The sequence below is a fragment of the Hemicordylus capensis genome, chromosome 2, assembly GCF_027244095.1.
Source record: "Hemicordylus capensis ecotype Gifberg chromosome 2, rHemCap1.1.pri, whole genome shotgun sequence".
Lineage (NCBI taxonomy): Eukaryota > Metazoa > Chordata > Lepidosauria > Squamata > Cordylidae > Hemicordylus > Hemicordylus capensis.
Window position 1 is genome coordinate 369,979,590 of NC_069658.1, and position 24,328 is coordinate 370,003,917.

A 24,328-nucleotide genomic window follows, 5' to 3' on the forward strand; every position below is an offset into this window, starting at 1 on the left:
GGTATGCAGTCTGGGGGTGCTTCTGGATCCGAGCCTCTCCCTGGTGTTCCAGCTTGAGGCAGTGGCTAGTGGTGCCTCCTATCAGCTTCGGCTGATACACCAGCAGTGTCCGTTTCTTGAGGTAAACGACCTCAGAACAGTGGTACATATGCTGGTAACCTCCAGACTGGATTACTGTAATGTGCTCTATGTGGGGCTGCCTTTGTATGTAGTCCAGAAACTGTAGCTGGTTCAGAATGCGGCAGCCAGGTTGGTCTCTGGGTCATCTAGGAGAGACCATATTACTCCTGTATTGAGAGAGCTACAATGGCTGCTGATAAGTTTCCGGGCAAAATACAAAGTGCTCGTTATAACCTATAAAGCCCTAAATGGCTTGGGCCCTGGGTATTTAAGAGAATGTCTTCTTCGTTGTGAACCCCATCTATTGAGATAATCAGGAGAGGTCCACCTGCAGTTGCCACCGGCTCAACTGGTGGCTACTCGAGGACGGGCCTTCTCAGTTGCTGCCCTGATGCTTTGGAACGCACTCCCAGCTGAAATAAGAGCCTCCCCATCTCTGAAATTTTTAAATAAATCTTTAAAAACACATTTGTTCACCCAGGCTTTTAATTAAATGCCCTTTTAATAGTTTTAACATTGTTTTAAAATATTGTTTTAAGATTTTAAAATGTCGTAATGTTTTAACTTTATGTTGTCATTTATTTTAACCAATGTTTTAATTTCTCTGTCTTCTGTTTTAATTAATGTTTTAGCTTTTCTGTTTTTGTTGTAAACCGCCCAATATAAAGATATGTTAAATATTTTTAATAGATAATATAATATATTTTGAGCAGTATAAAATATGTTAATTAATTAATTAATTAATTAATCAAATTTGTACACCACCCCAAACTTTTGTCTCTTGGCAGTTAACAAGAGCATAAAACAAGTTTAAAACACAACAAAAACTTAAAACAATATAACAATTTAAAAATAAACCAGAGTTTAAAACCTAAAGAATTTTAAAAGCTGAGAAAGCTTGGGCGAAAAGATGGGTTTTCAGGTGTTTTTTTTAAATTGCCGGAGATGGGGAGAATAGTATCTCAACAGGGAGTGCATTCCACAATCTTGGGGCAGGAATCGAGAAGGCCCGTCAGCTTATAAATTTATTTATTTATAAATAAATAAAATGATGCAATGGGCATCATTTGCATTTCTCTTCATTTTCCTGGACATAAATAAGACAAAAGCAAAGAAATGGCCCTTGAGAATTTCTGTTAACTGGAACCTACTGTCATTCATGGCAGGGCTCACAACTTTGGCCCTCCTGCAGATGTTGGCCTACAACTCCCATCATTCCTTACTATTGGTCATTGTGGCTGGGAATGATGGAAGCAGTGGTGCATCCTAGGTAATTTTGAAGCCTGGACCTAAAGGACTTTGGAGCCCCACAACCCACCCGCTGCAAGTTAAGCATTATCAACACCCAGGGGCGGATCAAGGTGTTTGCTGTCAGTAGACAGCCAAAGATCTGCTGCCCCAGAGTGCCAAGGGTTACTCTTCCCTTTTCAAGTTAGAAGGGGGGAGTTTAGTAAAATCTATTTTTCTACCTTAAAATTGTCGCCACACACAGCAGCAGCGCGGTGACAAGAGCTCCTGTGTGCACCCACCCGCCTCCTTAGGATGGTGCGTGTGGTGGCAGGATGGCAATGCGTACAATCTGGTGGAGAAGGCAGGCAGCAAGTGATACCATCTCCTAACTGAAGCCCGCCTATTTTCCAAATGAAAGATATTGCCTGATTTGGGGCCTTTCTGTGTACACATGCCTTTCGGGCCTATCTGTGCCACATGCACCATCCTAAGGAGGTGGGCAGGTGCACACAGGAGCTCTTGTCGCCGTGCAGAGGCAATTTTAAAAATTTAAATAAAAATTAACATTTAACTAAACATTTCTCAAATTTGCTGCTGGGGGAATTTTGCTGCCGTAGGCAGCTGCTTCTACTGCCTATCCTTTAATCTGCCATCGCCAATACCACATTCCAGAGATAAGTAAAGCAATCTGTGTGACAGCATGTCAACCAATGTCAAGCCTTTGGAAACATTTGAAATTCACAATTAATCAAGACAGGAAAAATCTGGGGTGGTGGGGAGAGCTGATCTTGCAATAGTAAGCATTAATTGTCTCATTTGTTAAGTAGGGTCTATCCTGGTTTGCATTTGGATGGATGACTATCACTGTTTCCTGAAACAGGAATTTTTCATTGGTATTTTAAAAAAAGACTTTGAAAATTTACTTCACTCTCTCATCTCTTGTAAAACCCATCCAATTTCCACAGGAGTAATCAAAAGTGCAGAGGGGAGCACAAGTGTGTGGGCTTGGAGGAGACAGATGACTGGCTAAGTGGACAGAGGGTGCTGCGGGCTGTTGCTGCTTGAAAGCTAGGGAGACTTTTGAAAAGAAAAATCATGAGCCCAAGTCCAGGGCAGGAAAGTCCTGCTGGAAATGCTACACTTATTCAGCCAGTGCAAAATCTACAAGGAACTCCTAGCTGAGGATGAAAATAAATCCCTGAAGAAACAGCAGCAGCAGCAGCAAGCAGGGGAGAGACTCAGCTTGCAGGCAATCCGGGAAGCCTCTGGCTTCCCTTCTTTTGCATTGCATGTGGCACTTTTGCTGCTCTCCTTGCCTTCTATTCCTCTTCCCATTCTCCACCCCACAGGCCTTCGTTCTACTATTCCACACCCTCCTTCTCCCCCAACCACTGCTTCAAGGGCTGCTATGATGGACAGCTGAGGATATGATGAAACCCCTACCTGCGAGCTGTGCAAGCCTGGCAGACACTGGCAAACAAACAATCCATTGGTTCCTAGTACTTGCATTGCAGGACGGACACACTGCAGGCAGAAATGTTTTGCAGCGGAAAGTCCCATTTGAAACCGAGTCCAGTTTGGGTATTCAGAGCTCAGAGGCCCCTCAAAAGAGCTGCAGCTGACTTAGCTTGTGCCTCAATCTGGCACGGTGCTGCACCTCTCCCCAAGAATAAAGTTTTTCCCCTTTGCTGACATCCCCCCCATATTATTTTCCCTTCATCCCCTGATTCTGCAACGAGCAGCGTGCATGGGCATGGAGAGGCTGCCAGCAAAGCAAGCAGAGGCCAGCAGAGGGGGCTTGTCCCTGGAAAAGCTCTCCCCCACCCATGATGAATGAACTTTCCGCTTGAAGACCAGCTGGCCTTTCCTCACCCTCTGGTTTTCCCTGCTTCTTCCTCAGCTGGAAGTTGGACTGCTGCTTAGGTCAGCGCCCCACACCGACTGAGCTGGAGCAGCAGCTGCGAGGAGGTAGTGAAAAACCCTGAGCATGCATCCCTTGCACCGGGCTGCTCACTGCTCGCATGCTTGCTTGCCTGCCTGCTGGGTGGGAGCTGTCGCTGTCACCAGACTTGAAGGATGGCAGCAGGGCACAGAGAGGAGAGGAGCGGTCCCTTCAGGTGTCCAAAGCATTGATTTGAAGTTCCGATCTCTCTTCTTTGCCAGGCCATGTGCTGGAAGAGAGAGAATCATCAGGGTGGGGGCTGGGGCTGGGGCCACAGGGGTCCTGCTGCAGCAGGCAGTGTTTCCTTCCTTCCTTGTGATGTTGTTGCCACTAGCAAGCACATGGCAGCTCGGCTTGCAGATAGACGCATGGCCCCATCCTTGCCAGCTGCATGGCACCATCACCACTTGGAGGCCCTCACCTGGTGAGCAGTCCAGATAACCACCCATGGAGCAGCTGCCATTTGAAAAGCTGCTGCCATTTGAAAGCCTCCAACTCAGAGAGCACTACATGTCCCGCGCTGAGGCCCACGCACATGGCCAGCAGTGCTGATGAGGCATCACACGTGCAGCGTAGAGACATTTGAAGCCACCCTCTGCCGGGTAAGCACATGGCTGTCAGCCATTCAGTTGCCACTGCCAGTGCAGCACACGGAGGAACATGATCTAGCCCCAGGATAATGTTTGGAGGCTCCCTGAGAGACATTTGGAGCCCCCCCCCCCAAGGAGGACTAGACTTTAGCCTAGAAGTCCAGTCCAAAGGGAGCCACTGGCTGGAAGTTGTCACCAAAAACAGCTGGAGGGCCAAAGTTGTGAAGTCATGTTTTATGGCAATATTAGCAAAATGTTTATCAGTCCAATACTGTGTGAAGAGAGGGGTTTTAAATTGCACAGACCTCTACAGGTGCGGTGCATTTCTGTATTAGATATACAGGCAATCACTGTATCCCACCCCCAACTCCAATAGAATTCTAGTCTGTAATAGCTGGGCCTCACAGTATAGAGGTTTTGTTCAAACCAGAACAGCATAGAAGTGGATAGAATTCACATACATTGTGTCGGGCAGTTCCTGACATGCCCACTGACACCACAGGGAGTAGGTCTTTGAGGAGAGAATGGTGGGGCTGGAAGGGAAAAGGACTCAGGAACAGATGCCATTGTTCGACATGAATTAGGCAAGTGGTGTCCCCAGGACATTGTCAACCAATGGGATCACTCATAGAGGTCTCATGAGACCATCAAGAAGCTGAAATGCTAACTGCACAGATAGAAGAGAAGACCCAGTTAAGTCCCTTAGGAAGCAAGGAAGAGGAGGACCAAGGTGGTGAGACAGATCTTCTTCCTTCTGTCTCAACTTCATCCTGCCAGCCCACAGAAGTTCACCCACAGCCAGTGCTCCACAGTACTGCTGGTGACACACTAGAGGCAGCAGCTTCAGTATGCCCTGGTGAGAAAGGGGTGGCACTGCTGGATGAGGATGCCACCCAAACACAGTTGCTGAGCACTGAGAAGGGGAGGGAGGTGGGGAATGTACAGGAGCCACAGGACTAAGTGTTGTTGCTTTGCTCACCACTTTTGGGGGGCAAAGCAAGGATGACAGCTGCCTTGATTCCGCCATTGTGACCCCCTTGTTCAAAATCCACCCGATCCCCAACTCCCTTGATGTCTATCTAGGGATCTCCACCATTTTGTTTGTTTTGCTGGATTGCTTGTGCAAGAGTGCAACGCTGCAAGTAAATTCTTGCTTTGGAACGGTGCTTTCCCCGCCATTGGTTTTTGTTTTTGCTTTTGCTGGATTGCTTGTGCAATGGTGCAATACTGCAAGTAAATTTTTGTTTTTGAATGGCACTTTCCCTGACAGCTTTGCTCAAGGGAGATGAGAATTTTTAAAAAAAGATGTCACGTCATCCCCCACCTCCTCTGCAACCCCATTGGCCCAAAATGGGGCAGGTGGAGGGGGCAGATAACGCGGTTCAAGGACAATATCGACACCACCAACCTGGAAATCATGCTGCAGTGAACAGCAATATGAACCTAGCAATATGAATATCAGCCTATCATGAAGCATTGAACAACCCTTTACTCGTAATTTGAAAACATTGTACCATTCACTTGCACCTTGCAATGCTTCTACTGGCGCAAAGCTTGTAATCTGGAAAACGCCAAGGAGGCAGAGAGGTCACACATGGGGAAAAATAACTGATGGGACTCCAGATTTTGGCATCAGTCTCAATTTCTATTTTGTCCAAAGACACCACTAGTAGGATAACGTCATTGCAACAGCATCTAATATCTGTTCATGCGTGCACACAAAGACATGCACAACATGAGTTGTGCTCAGTGTGATTTTACAAATAAATACAAAAGAAAGAAAAGGTGTTTAATTAACATCAGCATATCATTAGCTGCATAAAATGCAACTGGAACAGAGGGCAATGAGATATTCTACATATTTTTAATTATTCAAAATTTTCTCAAACATTATTTTTAATAGTACATTCCATTAAGTTAGCATCATATTTGAAGAAAGTGCATTTTTCGATTTCATTTTAATCCTGGTTTTGAGCAATTACAATGTCATTGTTCTGCAGTAAAAAGGTTGAATTCATTTGCTGTGTGGTTATGCTAGTTATGATTGATGTCACTTCTCCAAATGATAAACCAATCACCCCAATGATGTAATGTCATTTTAAGAGTGCTATAATCTCATTTCTCTCAAACTGGAAGCTCTGATGAGTTCTAATAAAGATTTATTGTAGATTAAAGGCCTTCATAATATCAACAATGGATTGCTCATTTGATGGGAGATTTGATTAGGTAATTTTTTTAAGCATATGAATTTTCCTAGTATATAAAGAATGGTTAGCAGGAAGGGCACAGGGCAGTGTAATTAGATCACTATCACCTCATCTTTGGAAAGACTCATCATAAACTGATTTAGGAATTAGTATCTAATTGTGAGGGTTGTCACAAACATAAGTATACACTTAGTCAAGAAGTATCATTCATTCCTGTAAGTGCTACTTTGTTAAAGGCAATAGGAACAACACAATAGTTCATACATACACAAGTATTTTAAACTTTGATATAAAATCTGCATCTGTTAAATTAGGACCAAAAGTTTTTAAAAAACACAACCAGTAATCTTACTTAACACCCTGAGATTTCAAAATCCAGTGAAGAATCCTAATTTGCATATACCAAATAATTTTTTATCCTTACCTATACTCATAAGAATGCTAAATCTATACTCTGGCATTTTTAGGGAGCATAATCTGGACTCCTGTGTATTCAGGTTGGTAATAGTTAATAAATATAGAATTGGTTGACAGCATCTACATCTTCAATGACATCATCTGCTTTGATAGCTTGACAAGAAACCAGCTTTTTAATATATTAAAATACTTAATCTCCCTTCCAAGCTGCATGCATTCTTACTAATTTATGTATGCACAATTACTTCAACATTCTCTTGTACATTGACAAGAAATGCTGTAAAACTACAAAAAGCACTAGAACATCAACTCTACACAATTCCAGTCTACACAAGCTACACAAACTCCAATCCTCCAAGACTACCAGCACAAGACCACTGGAATCAGAATGACCATCATTTAAAATCACTGGACAGTTTCTGATGTCTGCCTCTACAGTGTTACACGTATTAACAACATGTAGCTCCAACGTATCAGTACACATTTGCACAATGTATTGTTCAGTGTATTTTGAAAACAAGTGAGAAAGCATAGCCAGCCCATATGAAATATTGTATCTCATACATTAAAATAGTAGAGTAATAATGGCAGGAAACAGAACATGTTCTTTACAATATAATGTGGTCTTAGTTAATACCTTGATTGCCAGATCATCGGCAAGAACGCACTGACCACTGCAATGTTCCATTACAACATCACAAACCATGATATCACATTTATGGGGCTTTACCCAAGCACATTCAGTAGGGCAAATATTTAGGTAACAACACAGCTAAACCTGACATCATATGTCTTAACTCATGCAGATTCAAAATTTTAAATTGCAGTAACAAAATGCCAGTTTAACAAAGTGCTAAGTACTGTAATTGTAACTTTTTATATAGATTTATTTCATGTCCTACTATGTCCTCGGTGATTATTATTATTATTATTATTATTATTATTATTATTAATTCAATTTCTATACTGCCCTTCAAAAATGGCTCAGGGCGGTTTACATAGACAAATAACAAACAAATTAAATTAAATTAAATTAAATTAATTTAAATAAATTAAATAAATAAACAAATTTCTCATGCATACACAAACTTCTTCCACAGCATGAAAACTTCTGGACATGCTAATATAGTGACTGACACCTCCTAGATGCCTCATTCCTAAGCTCCTTAATTTGTAAGCAAATGCTTTTGTTGAAACTTCAAACTTCTGGGTAAATGAATTTATAATCACAACTCTAGGTAGCAATTTCTTATTCTGATCAATAGTGGACATGTGGAAAGGCAAGAAAACCACAAGTGCTTGCTTATATCCAAGTACTATTTCTGCTTTCCTGCCAGATGCAACAGTTGCAAATGCTAACTCTAGTCCATTTCTCTTGCTTCACAGCTCAGAAATGCTGATCACACTGTTTACTGTCATATATATTGCGGCAAAAAAGAAATCGCAAACCTAAAACCCACAAGCAATATAGTTATTTTATTTGTCAGTTACAGATTTTTACATATTCATTCACTCTTGGGAAACAATAGCTGTGTTATGGTACTTAAAAGGTACCACAACAGGAAAACTGGGAAAACAGGAATTCAGAAGCACTTTGAAAACTGGAGCAAAAAGGGCTTAGAAGTGTTCTGTAATAAATCTGTGGAGCTCCCAATGAACTTACACAGAATTTTGGGCAATATTTACCATGAACATGAGCAGGGGCATAGCTAGGAGAGAGGGGGCCGGGTTTGCCTCTTTCCCCAGTGACCCCTCAGAGTGAGGGAGATAATGAAAAAAATAGGGAGGGTGGAGCTGGGGTGGGCTCGGGGGCCCGGGTTCTTTGAACCCATCCACTCAATTATAGCTATGCCCCTGAACATGAGTCACTAAACTAAACCAGTCTTTAAACTACATAGAGGAAGAATCACAGCCTACATAAGTCTGCTGATTTAGGTGTCGCAAATTTTGGAAGCACCTGCCTGAAGGCTAGCCGATCCTAGTTTTTCCACCTGTTCCGCATCACTTTTTCAAAGCTTGATCTCTGAGTGAAGGAATCTTCCCCAAGGATTGAGTTACACAGGTCAGAAGCTATTCTCATTAAAAAATACAACCTAAATGTTTTATAAGCCAGAAGTCAATTTCAGAGGGCATCGCCACTGCATTTAAAAAGACTGGAAAGTTAGGATTAGCTGTAATACTGATATGAGAATACTAAAAAAATATAACAACAGGGCTAGCTTACCATTTTGCATTTTAAAACCCAATGTATTATTCTATAAAAATGCAAAGTAGTTCTGCTGTTTCATGCAATACCTCTTGGATATATCTCTTCTACAAACAAGCCATACATGGGGATTTTCATCGTGAGACATGTTCATGGTTTTCAGTTTTATGTAGGTAACTACTAATTTAAAAGCAACAACTTAAAACAAAATGTTGTCAACAGAACATCAAATGATTAACGTATTAATCCAACAGCTCTCTAAACCAAAATTAATCCAACAGTTCTCAAAACCTCCAAATGTTCAAAGCAATACAGTGATAGATATATGCCCATTTCCCCATTTCTCATCATTTTCACGAATCATTGTTTGCATAGCAATTAGAATTTGTCCATTTGAGCTCAGAATTCTATCATCAAATGCCACATGTATAACATTTCCTTACCACTGCTGGAAGTCTGCTGTGGCCCTGAGCATGCTCTTAGCAGATATGAATTGGGGGAGAACTCTTCATCGGGGTTGGTATCCATGATTTGATGGGAAGTATTGCTGTCTAGCAAGGGCATCTGGCAGCTAACTGGTGGTGGATTATGGGAACTGGGCAGCTGAGCAGATGGGAGGAGGCTAGACGAGGATGTAGGTGGAATGGGACGACCTGGGAAAGAGGACAGAGGGATCAAAGTTCAGCAATGAATGTAATGAAAGAAACCACAAACAGTAACACTGAAATTGTCACTTCATATGATTACAGTTGGGGCTGAATCAAAATCCCGTTGTCCAGTAGTACTGACTCTCCCCTTTGCATCATATTCAAGACAATATGATCTGCTGTGTTGACAAGGCATTCCAAGAAGAGGGGCTGGCCTTCCCTGAGAATGCCTTCACAGCATCAGCCTGCATCAGACTATGTGAACTGATGCTGGTTGAGTGAAGATAAACCCATCTGTAGAACAGCACTAGATTAAACCATCTCATCACGAACTGTACTGAAATTATATTTACTAATTACATTTTTATCCCATCCTTCCTTTGAAGGAACTCGGGGCACCACCCATTGTTCTCTCCCCCACCCCAATCCTCACAAGAACCCTGTGAGGTATTAGATAGAGACTGTGACTAGCCCAGGGTCACCCAATGAGCTTGATTTTGAAACCAGGCCTCCTGACTCCTAGTCCAGCATTCTCACCACTATACTATACTGGCTGTATCATATGGGAAGAAGATAAAGAAAAAGAAACTACCCCTCAACCTTTTCTATATCTACCAATTTGATTCAGTGTCAACATTAAAGTCAAAGTGACTGATAGAACCAGAATTATCACAGAAGTCCCAAGCACTATGGAACTCAGCTATTGTCGTCACCTAAAAGAAAACAATGCCCCTGCCCCTGTTTCTGCTCTGCTGAACCCGAATTTCTGAATGTTGGAAAGCAAGATGGTATGGATGTGGTTTGGAAAAACTTGATTCACTCACAACCTCGTGTTTTTTTAAAAAAATCAAACTAATGGACAAAAACATACTTAAGCATATATTCCCTGGAAGACAAGAGTGAAAATATTGCTTTCCCTCCATCATAAAGAGAAATGCAAATCTGGCCACTAGAGGTTACACTCCAGTTTGTGCAATGTAGACAGGAAGATGGTAGTAACTACTGAGTTAGCTGCTATTACAGATATAACAGTTTAATACTGAACCTCTTTTCTATTCAAATGTACAAAACATTGCACAACAAATATATGAAAACCATAGGAAAACTGCAATAACCATATTCCAAAAATACAATCATACAATCACAGGACTTTAGAGTTGGAAGCAACTTTAGAAGGCTTTTAGTCTGACTGACTGCTCTGTGCAGGCATCTGCTATAGTGACAGAGAAATACATCCTGGACAGACAGAAATACATCAGAACTCTGCTGCAGCAATACAAAACAAAATGAGCTAACCAATTCCAAGTTCTTTCAAACAGTCAAGTGTTAATTATGTGGTATGATTAATATGAAGATGTAAAGTGGGTCTTCCTGGGCAGGGAGATACAAAGAGTCAGTCAGGGCAATTACTGAGAGGAAGTTGCTCCAAAATTTCTACCAATCACATCTGAAAACAAGGGGATTCAGAACCTCCTCTACCAATTTGAAAGAGAATGGGGAATTATGAGGAAGATGTCCCTTCAGATATGCAGAAATCAGGTTCTTTAGGGGTAATACAATATTTAATAAATATTACGGGTAGGAACCAATACTTTGAATTATGCCTGGAAACTAGGGTGTGCGAGCCAGCTCAGTTTGAGCCAGGATCGGCTTTCAGCCAGCTTGGCAGGTTCGGGATCAAACTGGACTGGCCTCGGCCAGTCCAAGTTTGAACCGAACCAGGCCCAGTTCAAACCAAGGAACTCTACTGGTAAAGGGAAATCCAGTGAGGATTCCCCTTTGTCAGTAAAGGGGCGGGGGGGGGGGGCCTTACCTAAGGGTAGAGCGGGCAAGAGGAGAGTAAGTAATTTCTTATAAGTACCGCCACCAGCAGCTACTGTGGCAACAGCCATGGGGGAGGCAGTAGGGCAGCTCCCCCAACCCTGATTCCCTCCTCTAGAGAAGGCAGGGCCACCGCCGGCCTGCTTTGCGTATGTGTAGAGGCCATTTTAGTGACCTTCATGCATGTACAGAGGCCATTTGTGTGACCATGCAAGAAGGACCAAATTGGCCCTGCCTTCTTTGGGGAGGCCAGTGGGGGTGGGGGCGAATTGATGCCGTCCCCTCCTGAAACCAGCAGCAACACTTTTAAGTACTTACTTACTCCTCTCCCACCAGCTCTACCCTTAGGCAAACCCCCTGCCCCTTTACTGGTAAAGGGGAATCCTCACCAGATTCCCCTTTACCAGTAGAGCTCTGAACCAGCTTGGTTCAAACTCAAACTAGGTCCGGTTTGACTGGGCAAAAAACCAAGCTGGGCTGGGTCGGCTCGAATGAAGTCTGGATTTTAGCTGAACCGGCAAAACTGGTTTTGTGCATATCCCTACTAGAAACTAACAGGCAGCCAGTGCACATGAGCAAGAATAAATGTACTGTGCTTTATTTTCCTTTCTTTAAAAAATTAGTTTATTATTATTATTATTATTATTATTATTATTCATGATTAAATAATGTTGTCATTTATTGACCAACATAAATGCTAATGCTGTGCTGGTGCCACGGGGCAGGGGCAATTTTCTTGATCTCCCTTTCTCTCTGAAGCCAATTGTGACTCCTGAAAATATGTCTCTCAGGGACATATTTTTGGGAGTCACAATTGGCTTCAGAGAGAAGGGGAGATAAAATTACCCTTCCACTGTAGCACCAGGCACACGGTTAGCCGCACTAGTAATCTGTTCATCTGGATGTTGGCCATTGTTCATTTTTATGGTGTTTTTTATACCTTGTTATCCTGGCTGAAACCTGTTAATACATAAACTTAAGAATAAATAAATGTAATTTATTTCCTGCAGCCTCCTCTATTTAAAATGTGGCCACAGAAATCTGCATAGTCTCAAATAGCAGACCTGGACACTGCTGGTGCCTAGAAATCAAGCAGCAAGGCAAGGTCCAGCCAGACTATGACCAGTTAGTGATTCTGATCTTTCAGAGGGAATGTTCTAGGTTAGGCAAATGTATCATCCCTCTCCAGCAAGCCTAATTTTTATCTGCTGTTATTTTAAAGGCTAAGGTCAAGGCTAGTTTCAATTTGATTCAGAGTCTGCACATAGGAGTGCTATTCTTTCTATATTATGTTAAATAAGCATATGAGTATGCTAAAGCAAATTACCCGCTCTTTACATTCTCATAGTCATACTTCTGAAAGGTTAAAAAACGATGTCCACACACCACTTCACTCCCCCACCAACTCAGAATATGACCTGCACAGATGCTGTTCCAATGCTCAAGTTATGATGGGAAAATGCTATCTAAAAGACAATCATGCAGGACCTATAATTAAATATATAAACCCTTTGCTCTGACACACACATACATACCCTCCATTTTAGCCCAATAATGCCCTGCCAAAGCTTTTGTGATGTGGGGGAGGGGGGCTGTGTTTGGTGTATTAGCTAATATTTCTTTAAGGTTGTTGTTGGTCTACTTTCCTTAAGGAAAGTAAGCTTGTGCGATCACCTGGTGTCAGTGTGTGTGTGTCCATCCATTTGTCCCCCACTATCAACTTGGCAATGCCTAGACTAATGTGAACCAAATGGGGTTTAGTTGTAGGGACACATAGGGACACCTCAATGGCATAGTTTGTAATGATGTCATCCACCCCAATTCAAGATGGCAGAAGCATAAATGTCTGAGGCAGAAGTAGGCTAACTTGTGACTCACCCAACCGATTTGAACCAAATTTGCTATAGCTGTAAAGACACATAGGGATGCCTAATTTGTAATGATGTCATCTAACCCAATTCAAGATGGTGGACACATGAACATTTGAGGTGCAAGTGAACCTGTGAACTATCTAACTGATTTGAACAAAATTAAGAACAGTTGTAGGGACACATAGGGACACCTCAATGGTGTAGTTTGTGATGATGTAATCTACCCCAGTTCAAGATGCTGGATGCATGAATGTTTGAGGTGCAAGGGCTAACTTGGCAAAGAGGCACCTGCTATCTCTGCTAACTTGGCAAAGAGGAACCCTTTAACGTGGTGATTCTCTTTATTTAGCAGGCGGAGAGTAAGCCCTATCCACCCCTAGCACAGTACCTCCAGCGACTGTTGCTGGTGTCTATCTTATGTTTCTTTTTAGATTATGAGCCCTTTGGGGACAGGGATCCATCTTATTTATTTATTATTTCTCTGTGTAAACCACCCTGAACCATTTTTGGAAGGGCAGTATAGAAATCAAATCAAATCAAATCAAATCAAAAAATAAATAAATGGGCTAACTTGTGAGCCATTTACAGATCTGAATCAAATTTGAAACACTTCTAGTGAATGACACATAGGGACTCCTTAACAATGTAGTTTGTGATGATTTCATCCACACCAGTTCAATATGGTGGATGTGTGAACATTCAAGGTTGAAGTGGGCTAACTTGTGAGGATGGTAATTATCAATTAAGATTATAGTGAAAGAAAAGTAAGCAGATTAGTTTTTACCAGAACAACTTGTTTAAACCTTTTGTTATTTCCTGGATTTCACTGCTACTAACTATGGTTCAAATCACATAGTAGATCTTTCATTATCTTCTAAACTAGTAACATAGTTTTAGAGGCATGGGAGGTTTAACAGAGCCAGTCAGACTAGCTTCTTGATTAAAAATAATAAGATAAAGGCTTATAGATTAAAGGTTCCGAGGAGGTGTTCATTCACTAATAGTACAGTAGGGATGTACACTTGGCATATGCTTGGAATGCATTCAGGTGTATCAACCCCTGTAGAAATGCTTTGGACGGACTCTGTTTTGGGCCCGTCTTGTCTTTGGGAATTATCCTCTTGATGGTCGCTTGCTTACTCTGCAGAGATAATAAAGCTACTTTGCACTTAGAAGTCTCCTCTTGGTATGTGTGAGAATTGGCGATCGGCTACCAAGTAGAAATAACCCGTTGTTAGTTATCACCAGTACAGCTTTTTGTTCACAGCTCTTACACAGTTTTCATATAGTTCAATCTTTAACCCGTTGCTTCACAGAACTTCCTTTTAAAAAACTTATTTATTTACTTAGGACCTATCCAGGTTCTTCTTTACAACCAGGCCCCTTCTAGGCTGTCTACTCACAACCAGGTTCACTCTTAACTCCTGTCCAACAGTTTTCAGCTGTCACTTTTCCCAGCAGGGGTTCAACAAGCCACACCTGTGGAGCTGCTAAGAAAATGCATTAACTCTTTCCTGACTAAATAACATTCTACAGTCCATTACATCATCCTTTCCCCACAGCCTTAAAAAAAAGTTGCCAGGGGAGCCATCACAAACAGTAAGCAGGCAGGGCTTCCTCTGTCCCTGTAATTTGAGCACTGATGCAGTCCAAACTGCAATGCGCCATCAGTTAAGTACTTGCAGGAAAAGCTCCAGGTGAACTCAAGAAAACCATCCTGTTTGTCTGTTTCCTTCAAAATGGGTCTAAATAGCATCTCTTACCATCAGAGTGTTAAAGCAACTTTGTGGTTGCACTTTATAAAGCTTTCAAGAAATCTATAGATCCACAAAATAGAGGATGTATTGAACTGTGGCTCTAAATTGGGCATAACAGGTATCAGAACAAGAAAATGCATGTATCATATGTTCCTGCTTATAAGGGATGGCTGCCTGTAAAGGCCAGTATATAAGAAGTTGCTGATTCCCTTGAGCATTACAGGACATATGTGCCAACACTGAAGAACAGACAGGGGTCATGCTAATTTATCATTGCAAGTTAAGGCAAAACATGGTTGGTTTAATCACAAAATCATTCCTACCCACATGGATTTCTTACTAGTTTCTCCTGCCAGAAAAAAGCCAGTCAATCTGCCATAGATGATATCATCCTTTCATCCGTCAATTCTGTTGCCTTGCCTTCCGTAAATTAGCCAACTCACTGCACGAAGCTGCTCACACAACAGAATTTGGTGTAGGCTTATGTGTCTTAAGCCCTCTGTACTAAATGCTGACTCAACAGTCATTTGTCTTGGATCAGGGCATTTCTCTGTAATCACAGTTCTTAATGGCTGAAGCATTCAGATGCCCAAATTTCTTTCTTGCTTTAACACTGCCAACATGGAAGGATAGATGGCAGGAGATTCTTTGAATTGCACATATTCATCATGCTTGTCAGGGAAAAAGAAATCAGAGAAGACCTGCTGCTTGACTGATTTTCAGGAGGAGTAAAAATGGTTTGTGTCTGGTGAGATGGAGAAATTGTTCAGGAGTAGCTTAACCATGTGGAAATGCGACCTCTGAGTTTCTGCCAAGGTCAGTGAGGCATACAGAGCTCTGCTGCATACATGAGCCAGTCACAAACATTAGAGAAAGAGGATTTTACCATAGTTGTTTTCAATTATAGGCATCGTGTACTACTACTTATCATCATGTACTAAAATGTAGAAGGGGCTCATCTAAAATCTAAGACATGTAGATATCATTACTATTAATCATTCTAATTTATCCACTATCAAGGGTTGAATATCATAAATATACAGTTGAGAAATGTAAATCTCAAGCAAGTTGTATATGGGGCTTTCTTTCTTTCTTCCTTTCTTTAGTTCCCAAAGCATACTACAAAAGGTATCAGATCTGAAGTATCGTGGATTTTTGCATCACTAAAACAATCTTGTCAAAACCACATTTCATTAATATAGGAAAGGTGCCTTCAGCTCCTGTTATAAAAATGGTACTGTTTGTCGGTTGTATTGAAGTAACTGTATTCCCAATGTACTCCAGTACAAAACATTTCATAACCTTCCCAATAATATGAGAGGATGAGGATAAATTAATGTATTATTAATTTATTACTATTACTATTAATGCTGTTGTTTTCTTGTATATTGTATTATTGTAAATGTTAAATTAAGGAAATGTATGCTTAATAAATTGTTAGTAACAAAAAAATAGTATAACATAGTAGTTGTACTGGCTGACATCCTGACTCAGGAAGCGCACATGTGAAGAGGGATATTACTGGGATATGTTGCACATGAGGATAAACCATCCCTGCTCTGCCCATGCGCCAGTCCTGCTTTACAAGAGAGTGAACATATTTCTGGGAGTGTGGTGGGGACAAAGGGTTGAATTCCCTTTTCCTCTGAATCATGATCCCCCTGTGGCTGCTATTCAAGGGGGAAAAGCAAGGATACAGGTATCAAGGAGATGTTTAATGTAACATAGTTTGGTTCTAAGAGATATGTGATAACAAGACATGTAATTAAGGAAAGTCTGCACAGGTGTCAGTCTGATGAACTGTGGTTCCGTGTGTGGTGTTGTTGTTGTTGTTGTTACTATTATTATTATTTTTAAAAGCCTTACTGCTTTTGGAAGAAAGGAAGCAAGAAAATCAGCTTTGTTTTGAGGAAACTGCAACTAATCAATCTTTCAGTACCAATAAGTCTTTTTCTTAACCTCATCGAAGAAATATGTTTACTGGTTGATAAGAGGATCAAGGTTTTCTTATTATGAACCCATGAGATGAGGTATCCTTCTGAAATATTAAGATATAATATCAGAGGAAAATTAATATACAGAATCTGATTTATTATTACTTTCTTTCCAGAAAAAATGATTCAAGCAGACAGTTAATATTTGACACACCTTCCATAGATAGGAGACACTGTATATGAAAAATTCTCACACATTCCAGTTCTGTTTAAACACTGCATGTGAAATGAAAGTAAAAACAGGAAGGATTTTCATATTTTGAAATCTCCATATGCTCTGCCATATGTGACTAGAGCCAACAGTCTTTCAAAGAGATGAGAGGAGAGGAGAGCTGGTCTTGTGGTAGCAAGCATGACTTGTCCCCATAACTAAGCAGGGCTGCCCTGGTTGCATCTGAATGGGAGACTTGATGTGTGAGCACTGCAAGATATTCCCCTCAGGGATGAAGCCACTCTGAGAAGAGCAGAAGGTTCCAAGTTCCCTCCCTGGCATCTCCAAGAGAGGGCTGAGAGAGATTCCTGCCTGCAACCTTGGAGAAGCCGCTGCCAGTCTGTGAAGACAATACTGAGCTAGATAGACCAATGGTCTGACTCAATATATGGCAGTTTCCAATGTTCCTATGTTCCTAAAGAGAACCTTATATGTATTTTCTAGCATTGGTTCAGCTCGACCACATTTAAATAATAATAAAATCCCCTCAAAGAAGAAAAACAAAACAAAACTCACACACGTCTTAATCAAATTACAAATACAATATGAACTCTAATATAACGCTGATAATTTGATGTATGTAGCACATACTGTATATGAAAATGTTGAAATAAGAGAACATATAATGCTCATAATGTATCTGTGCATCAATTCATTTGTAATTTTTGCACTCGTGAGTTTTATCTTTAAGACAATGATTAAAGTGTTTGCTGTACATGAGTAACAAGGATTTATATGAGTTCAAAGGTTATTTTGAACAATGGGCTGAAAGGTTATTTTCCTATAGCCTTTACAAGCAAATATTGGTAAAAGTTTACAAAACTGTAGAAATTCCAGATATCCATTCCAGCAGGATAGAAAATTAGATATATCTTAATCTTTTCAAATAGGTACATGCTTAAGGAAACACAGCTCAGAAAACAGTTTTGTTCTTCAAGTGAATAACTATGATGTTACTGTATAGTGTGGGATAAATATTGTTCTCCAAATTATTCAACCTTACAAACGATAGCTGAATTAAGCATCAGTTTTTAAAATATACTATCAAAAGTTGAACAAGAGTAATAAGAAATGCTAGCTGGGCCGGGCGCAGAACATCAGCACCTCTAGTTTTCCCTGCCCACCACCGCTGTTTTCTTCCCTGCAAGCCCACTGCCATTTTCTTCCCCCACCCGCCTGCCGCTGCCACCATTTTCTCCCCACCACCATTTTCCTGTTCCCCACTGCCACCATTTTGTTTTTCACCTTGCCCGCCTGTCTGCCAGTGCCACCACTTTCCTCTCCCACTGCCGGCAGCTCACTCACAAACTCTCATGAGAGCTGCCACACATGGGAATAGCGACGGGTATGCCTTAGATAAATATATACATAGATTTATTGAAAATGGACAGAGGACAAAGTAGTTCTCTAAAGTAGTATCAAAGCTCAAATCCATCTCTGACATTTGCAATTAAGGCACACCAGGTACTGTTGCTCACACTGGAAAAGTTTCTACCACAGCCGGTATGAGCATTTACTCTTGAACAGCCATGTTAAATTCATTCACTTTTGACAAGAATACAGGATATTATCAACATTCCATTGCAATCCTACATTTTTACCCATGCTGGATCCATTTATTTTGGAACTCATAAAACCCAAGTTTGGGGTTTTTTGGGGTTTTTTTGGTAAGGCATGGAACAGTCATGCAACCTTCATGGGGTGGACAAGAAAAGGCACAACAGAGACACCTGGTGGGGAAAGTAGTTTCTTGATGACGTGGCTGATGACCTGCCACCATTTCCTGTTTACAGCACCACTTTGCAATGCCCGTTTCTCATTATTATTCAATGAGATCTTGCTGATTTCGTGCCACCTACAGCCGAGGATCCTTTGAGCAGCTTGATATGTGTGTGTGTGTGTGTGTGTGTGTTTAAATACTCCTCTCTCTAATGCAGAAAAGTGCAAATAAAAATATTAAAAACAGAGGAAATGGAAGAATTGGAAATAACTCTTTCTCTTCCTTTTTGACCCCCAGTTCCCAAGATGATGATGATGATGATGATGATGATGATAATGATGATGATGGTGATTAATTATTATTATTAAATAAGGCATTCTCCAGGTTGATAACATCGCACACACTGAAGTTAAAAGAAAAATTGGAAGTGAATAGATCAGGAGAGTTAGAAAAATCCTAAAGTCCAAACTCAATGGCGGGAACACCATACAAGCCATAAACACCTGGGCTATACCTGTTATCAGATACAGTGCAGGAATAATAGACTGGACTCAGGCAGGGATAGAGATGCTGGATCGTAAGACCAGGAAAATAATGACCACCAATCATGCTCTGCACCCCCGCAGTGATGTCGAGAGGCTATACCTCCCTCACAGCTCAGGTGGAAGAAGAATGCTGCAAGTCCATCAAACAGCAGAGGAGGAGAAAAGAGGCCTTGAAGAATAGTTTCGCATTATTGACCATTTGAAGTGCATCTTCTTCACTGTCCTTGATATATTTATCAAGGACAGTGAAGAAGATGCACTTCAAATGGTCAATAATGCGAAACTATTCAACACCAATGAAAGAAAGCAGGCCTACAAGAAAGAATAAGTCAAGAACCGAGCAGAAAAATGGAAAAATAAACCACTGCATGGTCAATATTTGCACAATATAAGTGGAAAATCAGACATCACCAAGACCTGGCAATGGCTTAAGAATGGCAACTTGAAGAAAGAAACAGAGGGTTTAATACTGGCTGCACAAGAACAGGCACTAAGAACAAATGCAATAAGAGCAAAAGCAGGAAAGTCAACAACAAACAGCAAGTGCCCCCTTTTTAAAGAAGCAGATGAAACTGTGCACCACCTAATCAGCTGTTGTAAAAAGATCGCACAGACTGACAACAAACAAAGGCATGACAAGGTAGCAGGGATGATACACTGGAACATCTGCAAAAAATACTAGCTACCTGTAGCCAAACATTGGTGGGACCATAAAATTGAAAAAGTGGTAGAAAATGAAGATGCAAAAATATTATGGGACTTCCAACTACAAACAGACAAACATCTGCCACACAATACACCAGATATAACTGTAGTCGAGAAGAAAGAAAAACAAGTTAAAATAATCGACATAGCAATACCAGGGGATAGCAGAATAGAAGAAAAAGAAATAGAAAAAATCATCAAATACAAAGATCTACAAATTGAAATTGAAAGGCTGTGGCAGAAAAAGACCAAAATAATCCCAGTGGTAATTGGCGCCCTGGGTGCAGTTCCAAAAGTCCTTGAAGAGCACCTCAACACAATAGGGGCCACAGAAATCACCATCAGCCAATTTTAAAAAAGCAGCTTTACTGGGAACAGCCTATATTCTGCGATGATATCTATAAAAATTGACAATAAAATTCAGCCATCCCAGGTCCTTGGGAAGGACTTGATGTCTCGATAAAACAAACCAGTCAATAACACCTGTCTGACTGTGTAAACAAGAAATAATAATATTGTTATTATTAACATCACCATCTTGGGAACTGGGAGTCAGAAAGGAAGAGAAAGAGTTATTTCTAATTCTACCATTTCCATTTCCACAAACAATGTGTTACTCCCGTGAGGCACTACCTTGGCGTGGTTGTGGGGCTTGCGTGCTCTGAGGAAGGTGAGAGCTATGCCAGAGGTCCAACCATACTGGACACGTCTCACCAGAGGAGCCAGACAAAGAGTGACTCTCCCATCAACAATATGGTGAGACGTAACTTTAACAAATCTATACTGGATCGGTTGTCGCCCAGGTCAACAAGGACCGTGCCAGGTGCTGGAGTCCCTGGACATCTGGTGGCAAGTGGGCAACAGGACTCAGGATCTTCAGTTGAGCAACCAGGGCTGGAGAGTGCAAAGTTACTGGAAGAAACATCGCTTAACCGGAAAAAATATATGAAAAATGCCAACTAGGAAATAATGATCTGCTATTACAAGTCTAGTCCAACTAGAAGAGGTTATTTAAGACAAATGTACCAAATTTGGAAAGAGAAGCATCCAGATACAGAAATAACAGAACAAACGCTAGCAGACCAGAGAAGATTAATAATAAGAAGTAAAGTATTCACAGGAGTTGAGCTGGAAGAACCGCAAAGAGCAACACAGGCTCAAGATATGGAAGAAGAATTAACACCAACTGAAGAAGTTGCTCAGGCGCAGCTGGAGGAGGTGTTGGAAATAGAGGATTCCACTGTTGCTGAACTGTTTGAAAATCAAAACTAGGCAACCTCCCCTTTGCCTTCACCTCAAAAGCCCGAATGCCATTTAAAAGAAAAGCAACAAGAACTGAAGCAAAAAATTACTGAGCACATGAACCAAACAACCACCAGGGTTTGACTTCCAGCTCTAAAAACAGTGGCCAAAAAACAACTCACTCAGGCATTAAAAGATGTCAATGCTGCACTTGTAGAAATAACAACCAATAATTTGCAAGAAACAAACCAACTAATGTACAGTGCAGCAACAATACCAATACAAGAGCTCGGATATAAGATCAGTGGACCTGTAAAAAAAGAAAGTAGTACATCACCTAAATGGAAGATTAGATTAGAAAATAAAATTGCCAGGCTTAGATCAGATGCTAGTAAATTGAAAGATATGAAAGACAAGAAGCTGAAGAATGAAAACACCAAACAGTATCTGATCCAAAAATACCACCTAGATTCAAGGAAAATTAGAGAAGTCCTGGAAATAATAAAGCAGCAAATAACAGCAGTGTCAAAGAAGATTAGCAGATACGAAGCTAGAATTACACAACACAGACAGAATCTCCAATTCCAGTTGAATCAGAGACGTTTCTACCAAAGCATAGAAGGAGAAACTGCAAGAAACATAGAAACACCAAATAAAGAAGTAATAGTGCAATTCTGGGGGAAATTATGGGACAATCCAATAGATTATAATAAAAAAGCAGGCTGGATGAAAGAAGTCAAAAAATGTAACCAACAAATGCAAGATCTAATAATAAAACCAGAATTAATAAGTGAAAGAGCAAAGGAAATTAAAAATTGGACTGCTCCATGCGACGATGAACTGCATGGCTTTTGGCTTAAACACCTAACAAGCCTTCATAAACAACTATCAAAACAGTTCAATCACATTTTGCAAGGAGGTGATATTGAACAATGGCTAACAACTGGGAAAACTCATCTCATCATGAAAGACCCAGCAAAATGTGCAGTTCCAAGTAATTATAGACCGATAACCTGCCTGCCAACCATGTTCAAATTATTAAATGGAATAATAGCAGATGAAGTGATGCAACATTTATTAACTAACAAACAGCTTCCAGTTGAACAGAAAGGAAATTGCCCAAACACCAGAGGCACAAAAGACCAGCTGCTGATTGACAAATGATTTTAGAAAATTGCAAGAGAAGGAAAACAAATCTAATGTATTGACTACAAGAAAGCCTTCAATTCATTGCCTCACACATGGATACTAAAATGTTTAAAAACAACTGGTGTCCGCAAAAACATTCAGATGTTTATAAAAAAAGCAATGAGCATGTGGAGTACACAGTTAACAATCAATGGCGAGACACTTGGACAGGTTAGCATTAGAAGAGGCATTTTCCAAGGGGACTCACTTTCCCCTCTGTTATTTGTAATTGCCATGACCCCACTTTCACAAATACTGAACAAAACAGGCCTCGGATACCAAACATCTAAAACATCAAGTAAAATAAACCATCTGCTGTACATGGACGATCTGAAGTTGTATGGAAAGTCCCAGTCAGAAATCGAATCACTGCTAAACACTGTCCGTATATTCAGTAGCCATATGGCAATGCAGTTTGGACTAGACAAGTGGGCTGCATTAATAATGAACAGAGGAAAAATAACAAAAACAGAAGGAATAGAACTGTCCAATGGAAGCAAGATCAAGAACCTGGAAGAGAAAAAACATTACAAATACCTGGGCATTCTCCAGGCGGATAACATTGCACACACTGAAGTTAAAAGAAAAATTGGAAGTGAATACAACAGGAGAGTTAGAAAAATCCTAAAGTCCAAACTCAATGGCGGGAACACCATACAAGCCATAAACACCTGGGCTATACCTGTTATTAGATACACTGCAGGAATAATAGACTGGACTCAGGCAGGGATAGAGACGCTAGATCGTAAGACCAGGAAAATCATGACCATCAATCATGCTCTGCACCCCCGCAGTGATGTAGATAGGCTATACCTTTCTCGCAACTCAGGTGGAAGAGGAATGCTGCAAGTCCATCAAACAGCAGAGGAGGAGAAAAGAGGCCTTAAAGAATATATCAAGGACAGTGAAGAAGATGCACTTCAAATGGTCGATAACGAGAAACTATTCAACACCAATGAAACAAAGCAGGCCTACAAGAAACAATAAGTCAAGAACCGAGCAGAAAAATGGAAAAATAAACCACTGCATGGTCAATATTTGCACAATATGAGTGGAAAATCAGACATCACCAAGACCTGGCAATGGCTTAAGAATGGCAACTTGAAGAAAGAAACAGAGGGTTTAATACTGGCTGCACAAGAACAGGCACTAAGAACAAATGCAATAAGAGCAAAAGCAGGAAAGTCAACAACAAACAGCAAGTGCCCCCTTTTTAAAGAAGCAGATGAAACCGTGCACCACCTAATCAGCTGTTGTAAAAAGATTGCACAGACTGACTACAAACAAAGGCATGACAAGGTAGCAGGGATGATACACTGGAACATCTGCAAAAAATACTAGCTACCTGTAGCCAAACATTGGTGGGACCATAAAACTGAAAAAGTGGTAGAATATGAAGATGCAAAAATATTATGGGACTTCCAACTACAAACAGACAAACATCTGCCACACAATACACCAGATATAACTGTAGTCGAGAAGAAAGAAACACAAGTCAAAATAATCGACATAGCAATACCAGGGGATAGCAGAATAGAAGAAAAAGAAATAGAAAAAATCACCAAATACAAAGATCTACAAATTGAAATTGAAAGGCTGTGGCAGAAAAAGACCAAAATAATCCCAGTGGTAATTGGCGTGATGGGTCCAAAAGACCTTGAAGAGACCTCAACACCATAGGGGCCACAGAAATCACCACCAGCCAATTACAAAAAGCAACATTACTGGGAACAGCCTATATTCTGCGACGGTATCTATAACAACAGCAACAACATTGACAATAAAATTCAGCCATCCCAAGGAAGGACTCGGTGTCTGGATAAAACAACCAGTCAATAACACCTGTCTAACTGTGTAAATAAATAATAATGTTGTCTTAGCTCCAGAACTGATTATTAACAATAAACAAGCCCCA

General features: G+C 40.8%; 1 protein-coding gene across 20 annotated transcripts in view; it reads right to left on the minus strand.

Annotated features, from left to right (window-relative positions):
- Positions 1-24,328, minus strand: part of TENM2 (teneurin transmembrane protein 2) — a 1,486,671-nt gene that overhangs the window by 436,732 nt on the left and 1,025,611 nt on the right. For 18 of the 20 annotated variants that reach the window (XM_053288965.1, XM_053288966.1, XM_053288972.1 and 15 more), the window contains one exon: positions 9,156-9,365. The exons of 1 other annotated variant lie outside the window; for it this stretch is intronic. In XM_053288965.1, coding sequence (XP_053144940.1) covers positions 9,156-9,365 — 210 coding nt within the window. Of the gene's footprint in view, positions 1-9,155; positions 9,366-15,135; positions 15,153-24,328 lie in introns of those variants that run through there. One more of the 20 variants, XM_053288983.1, reaches the window with a different exon arrangement.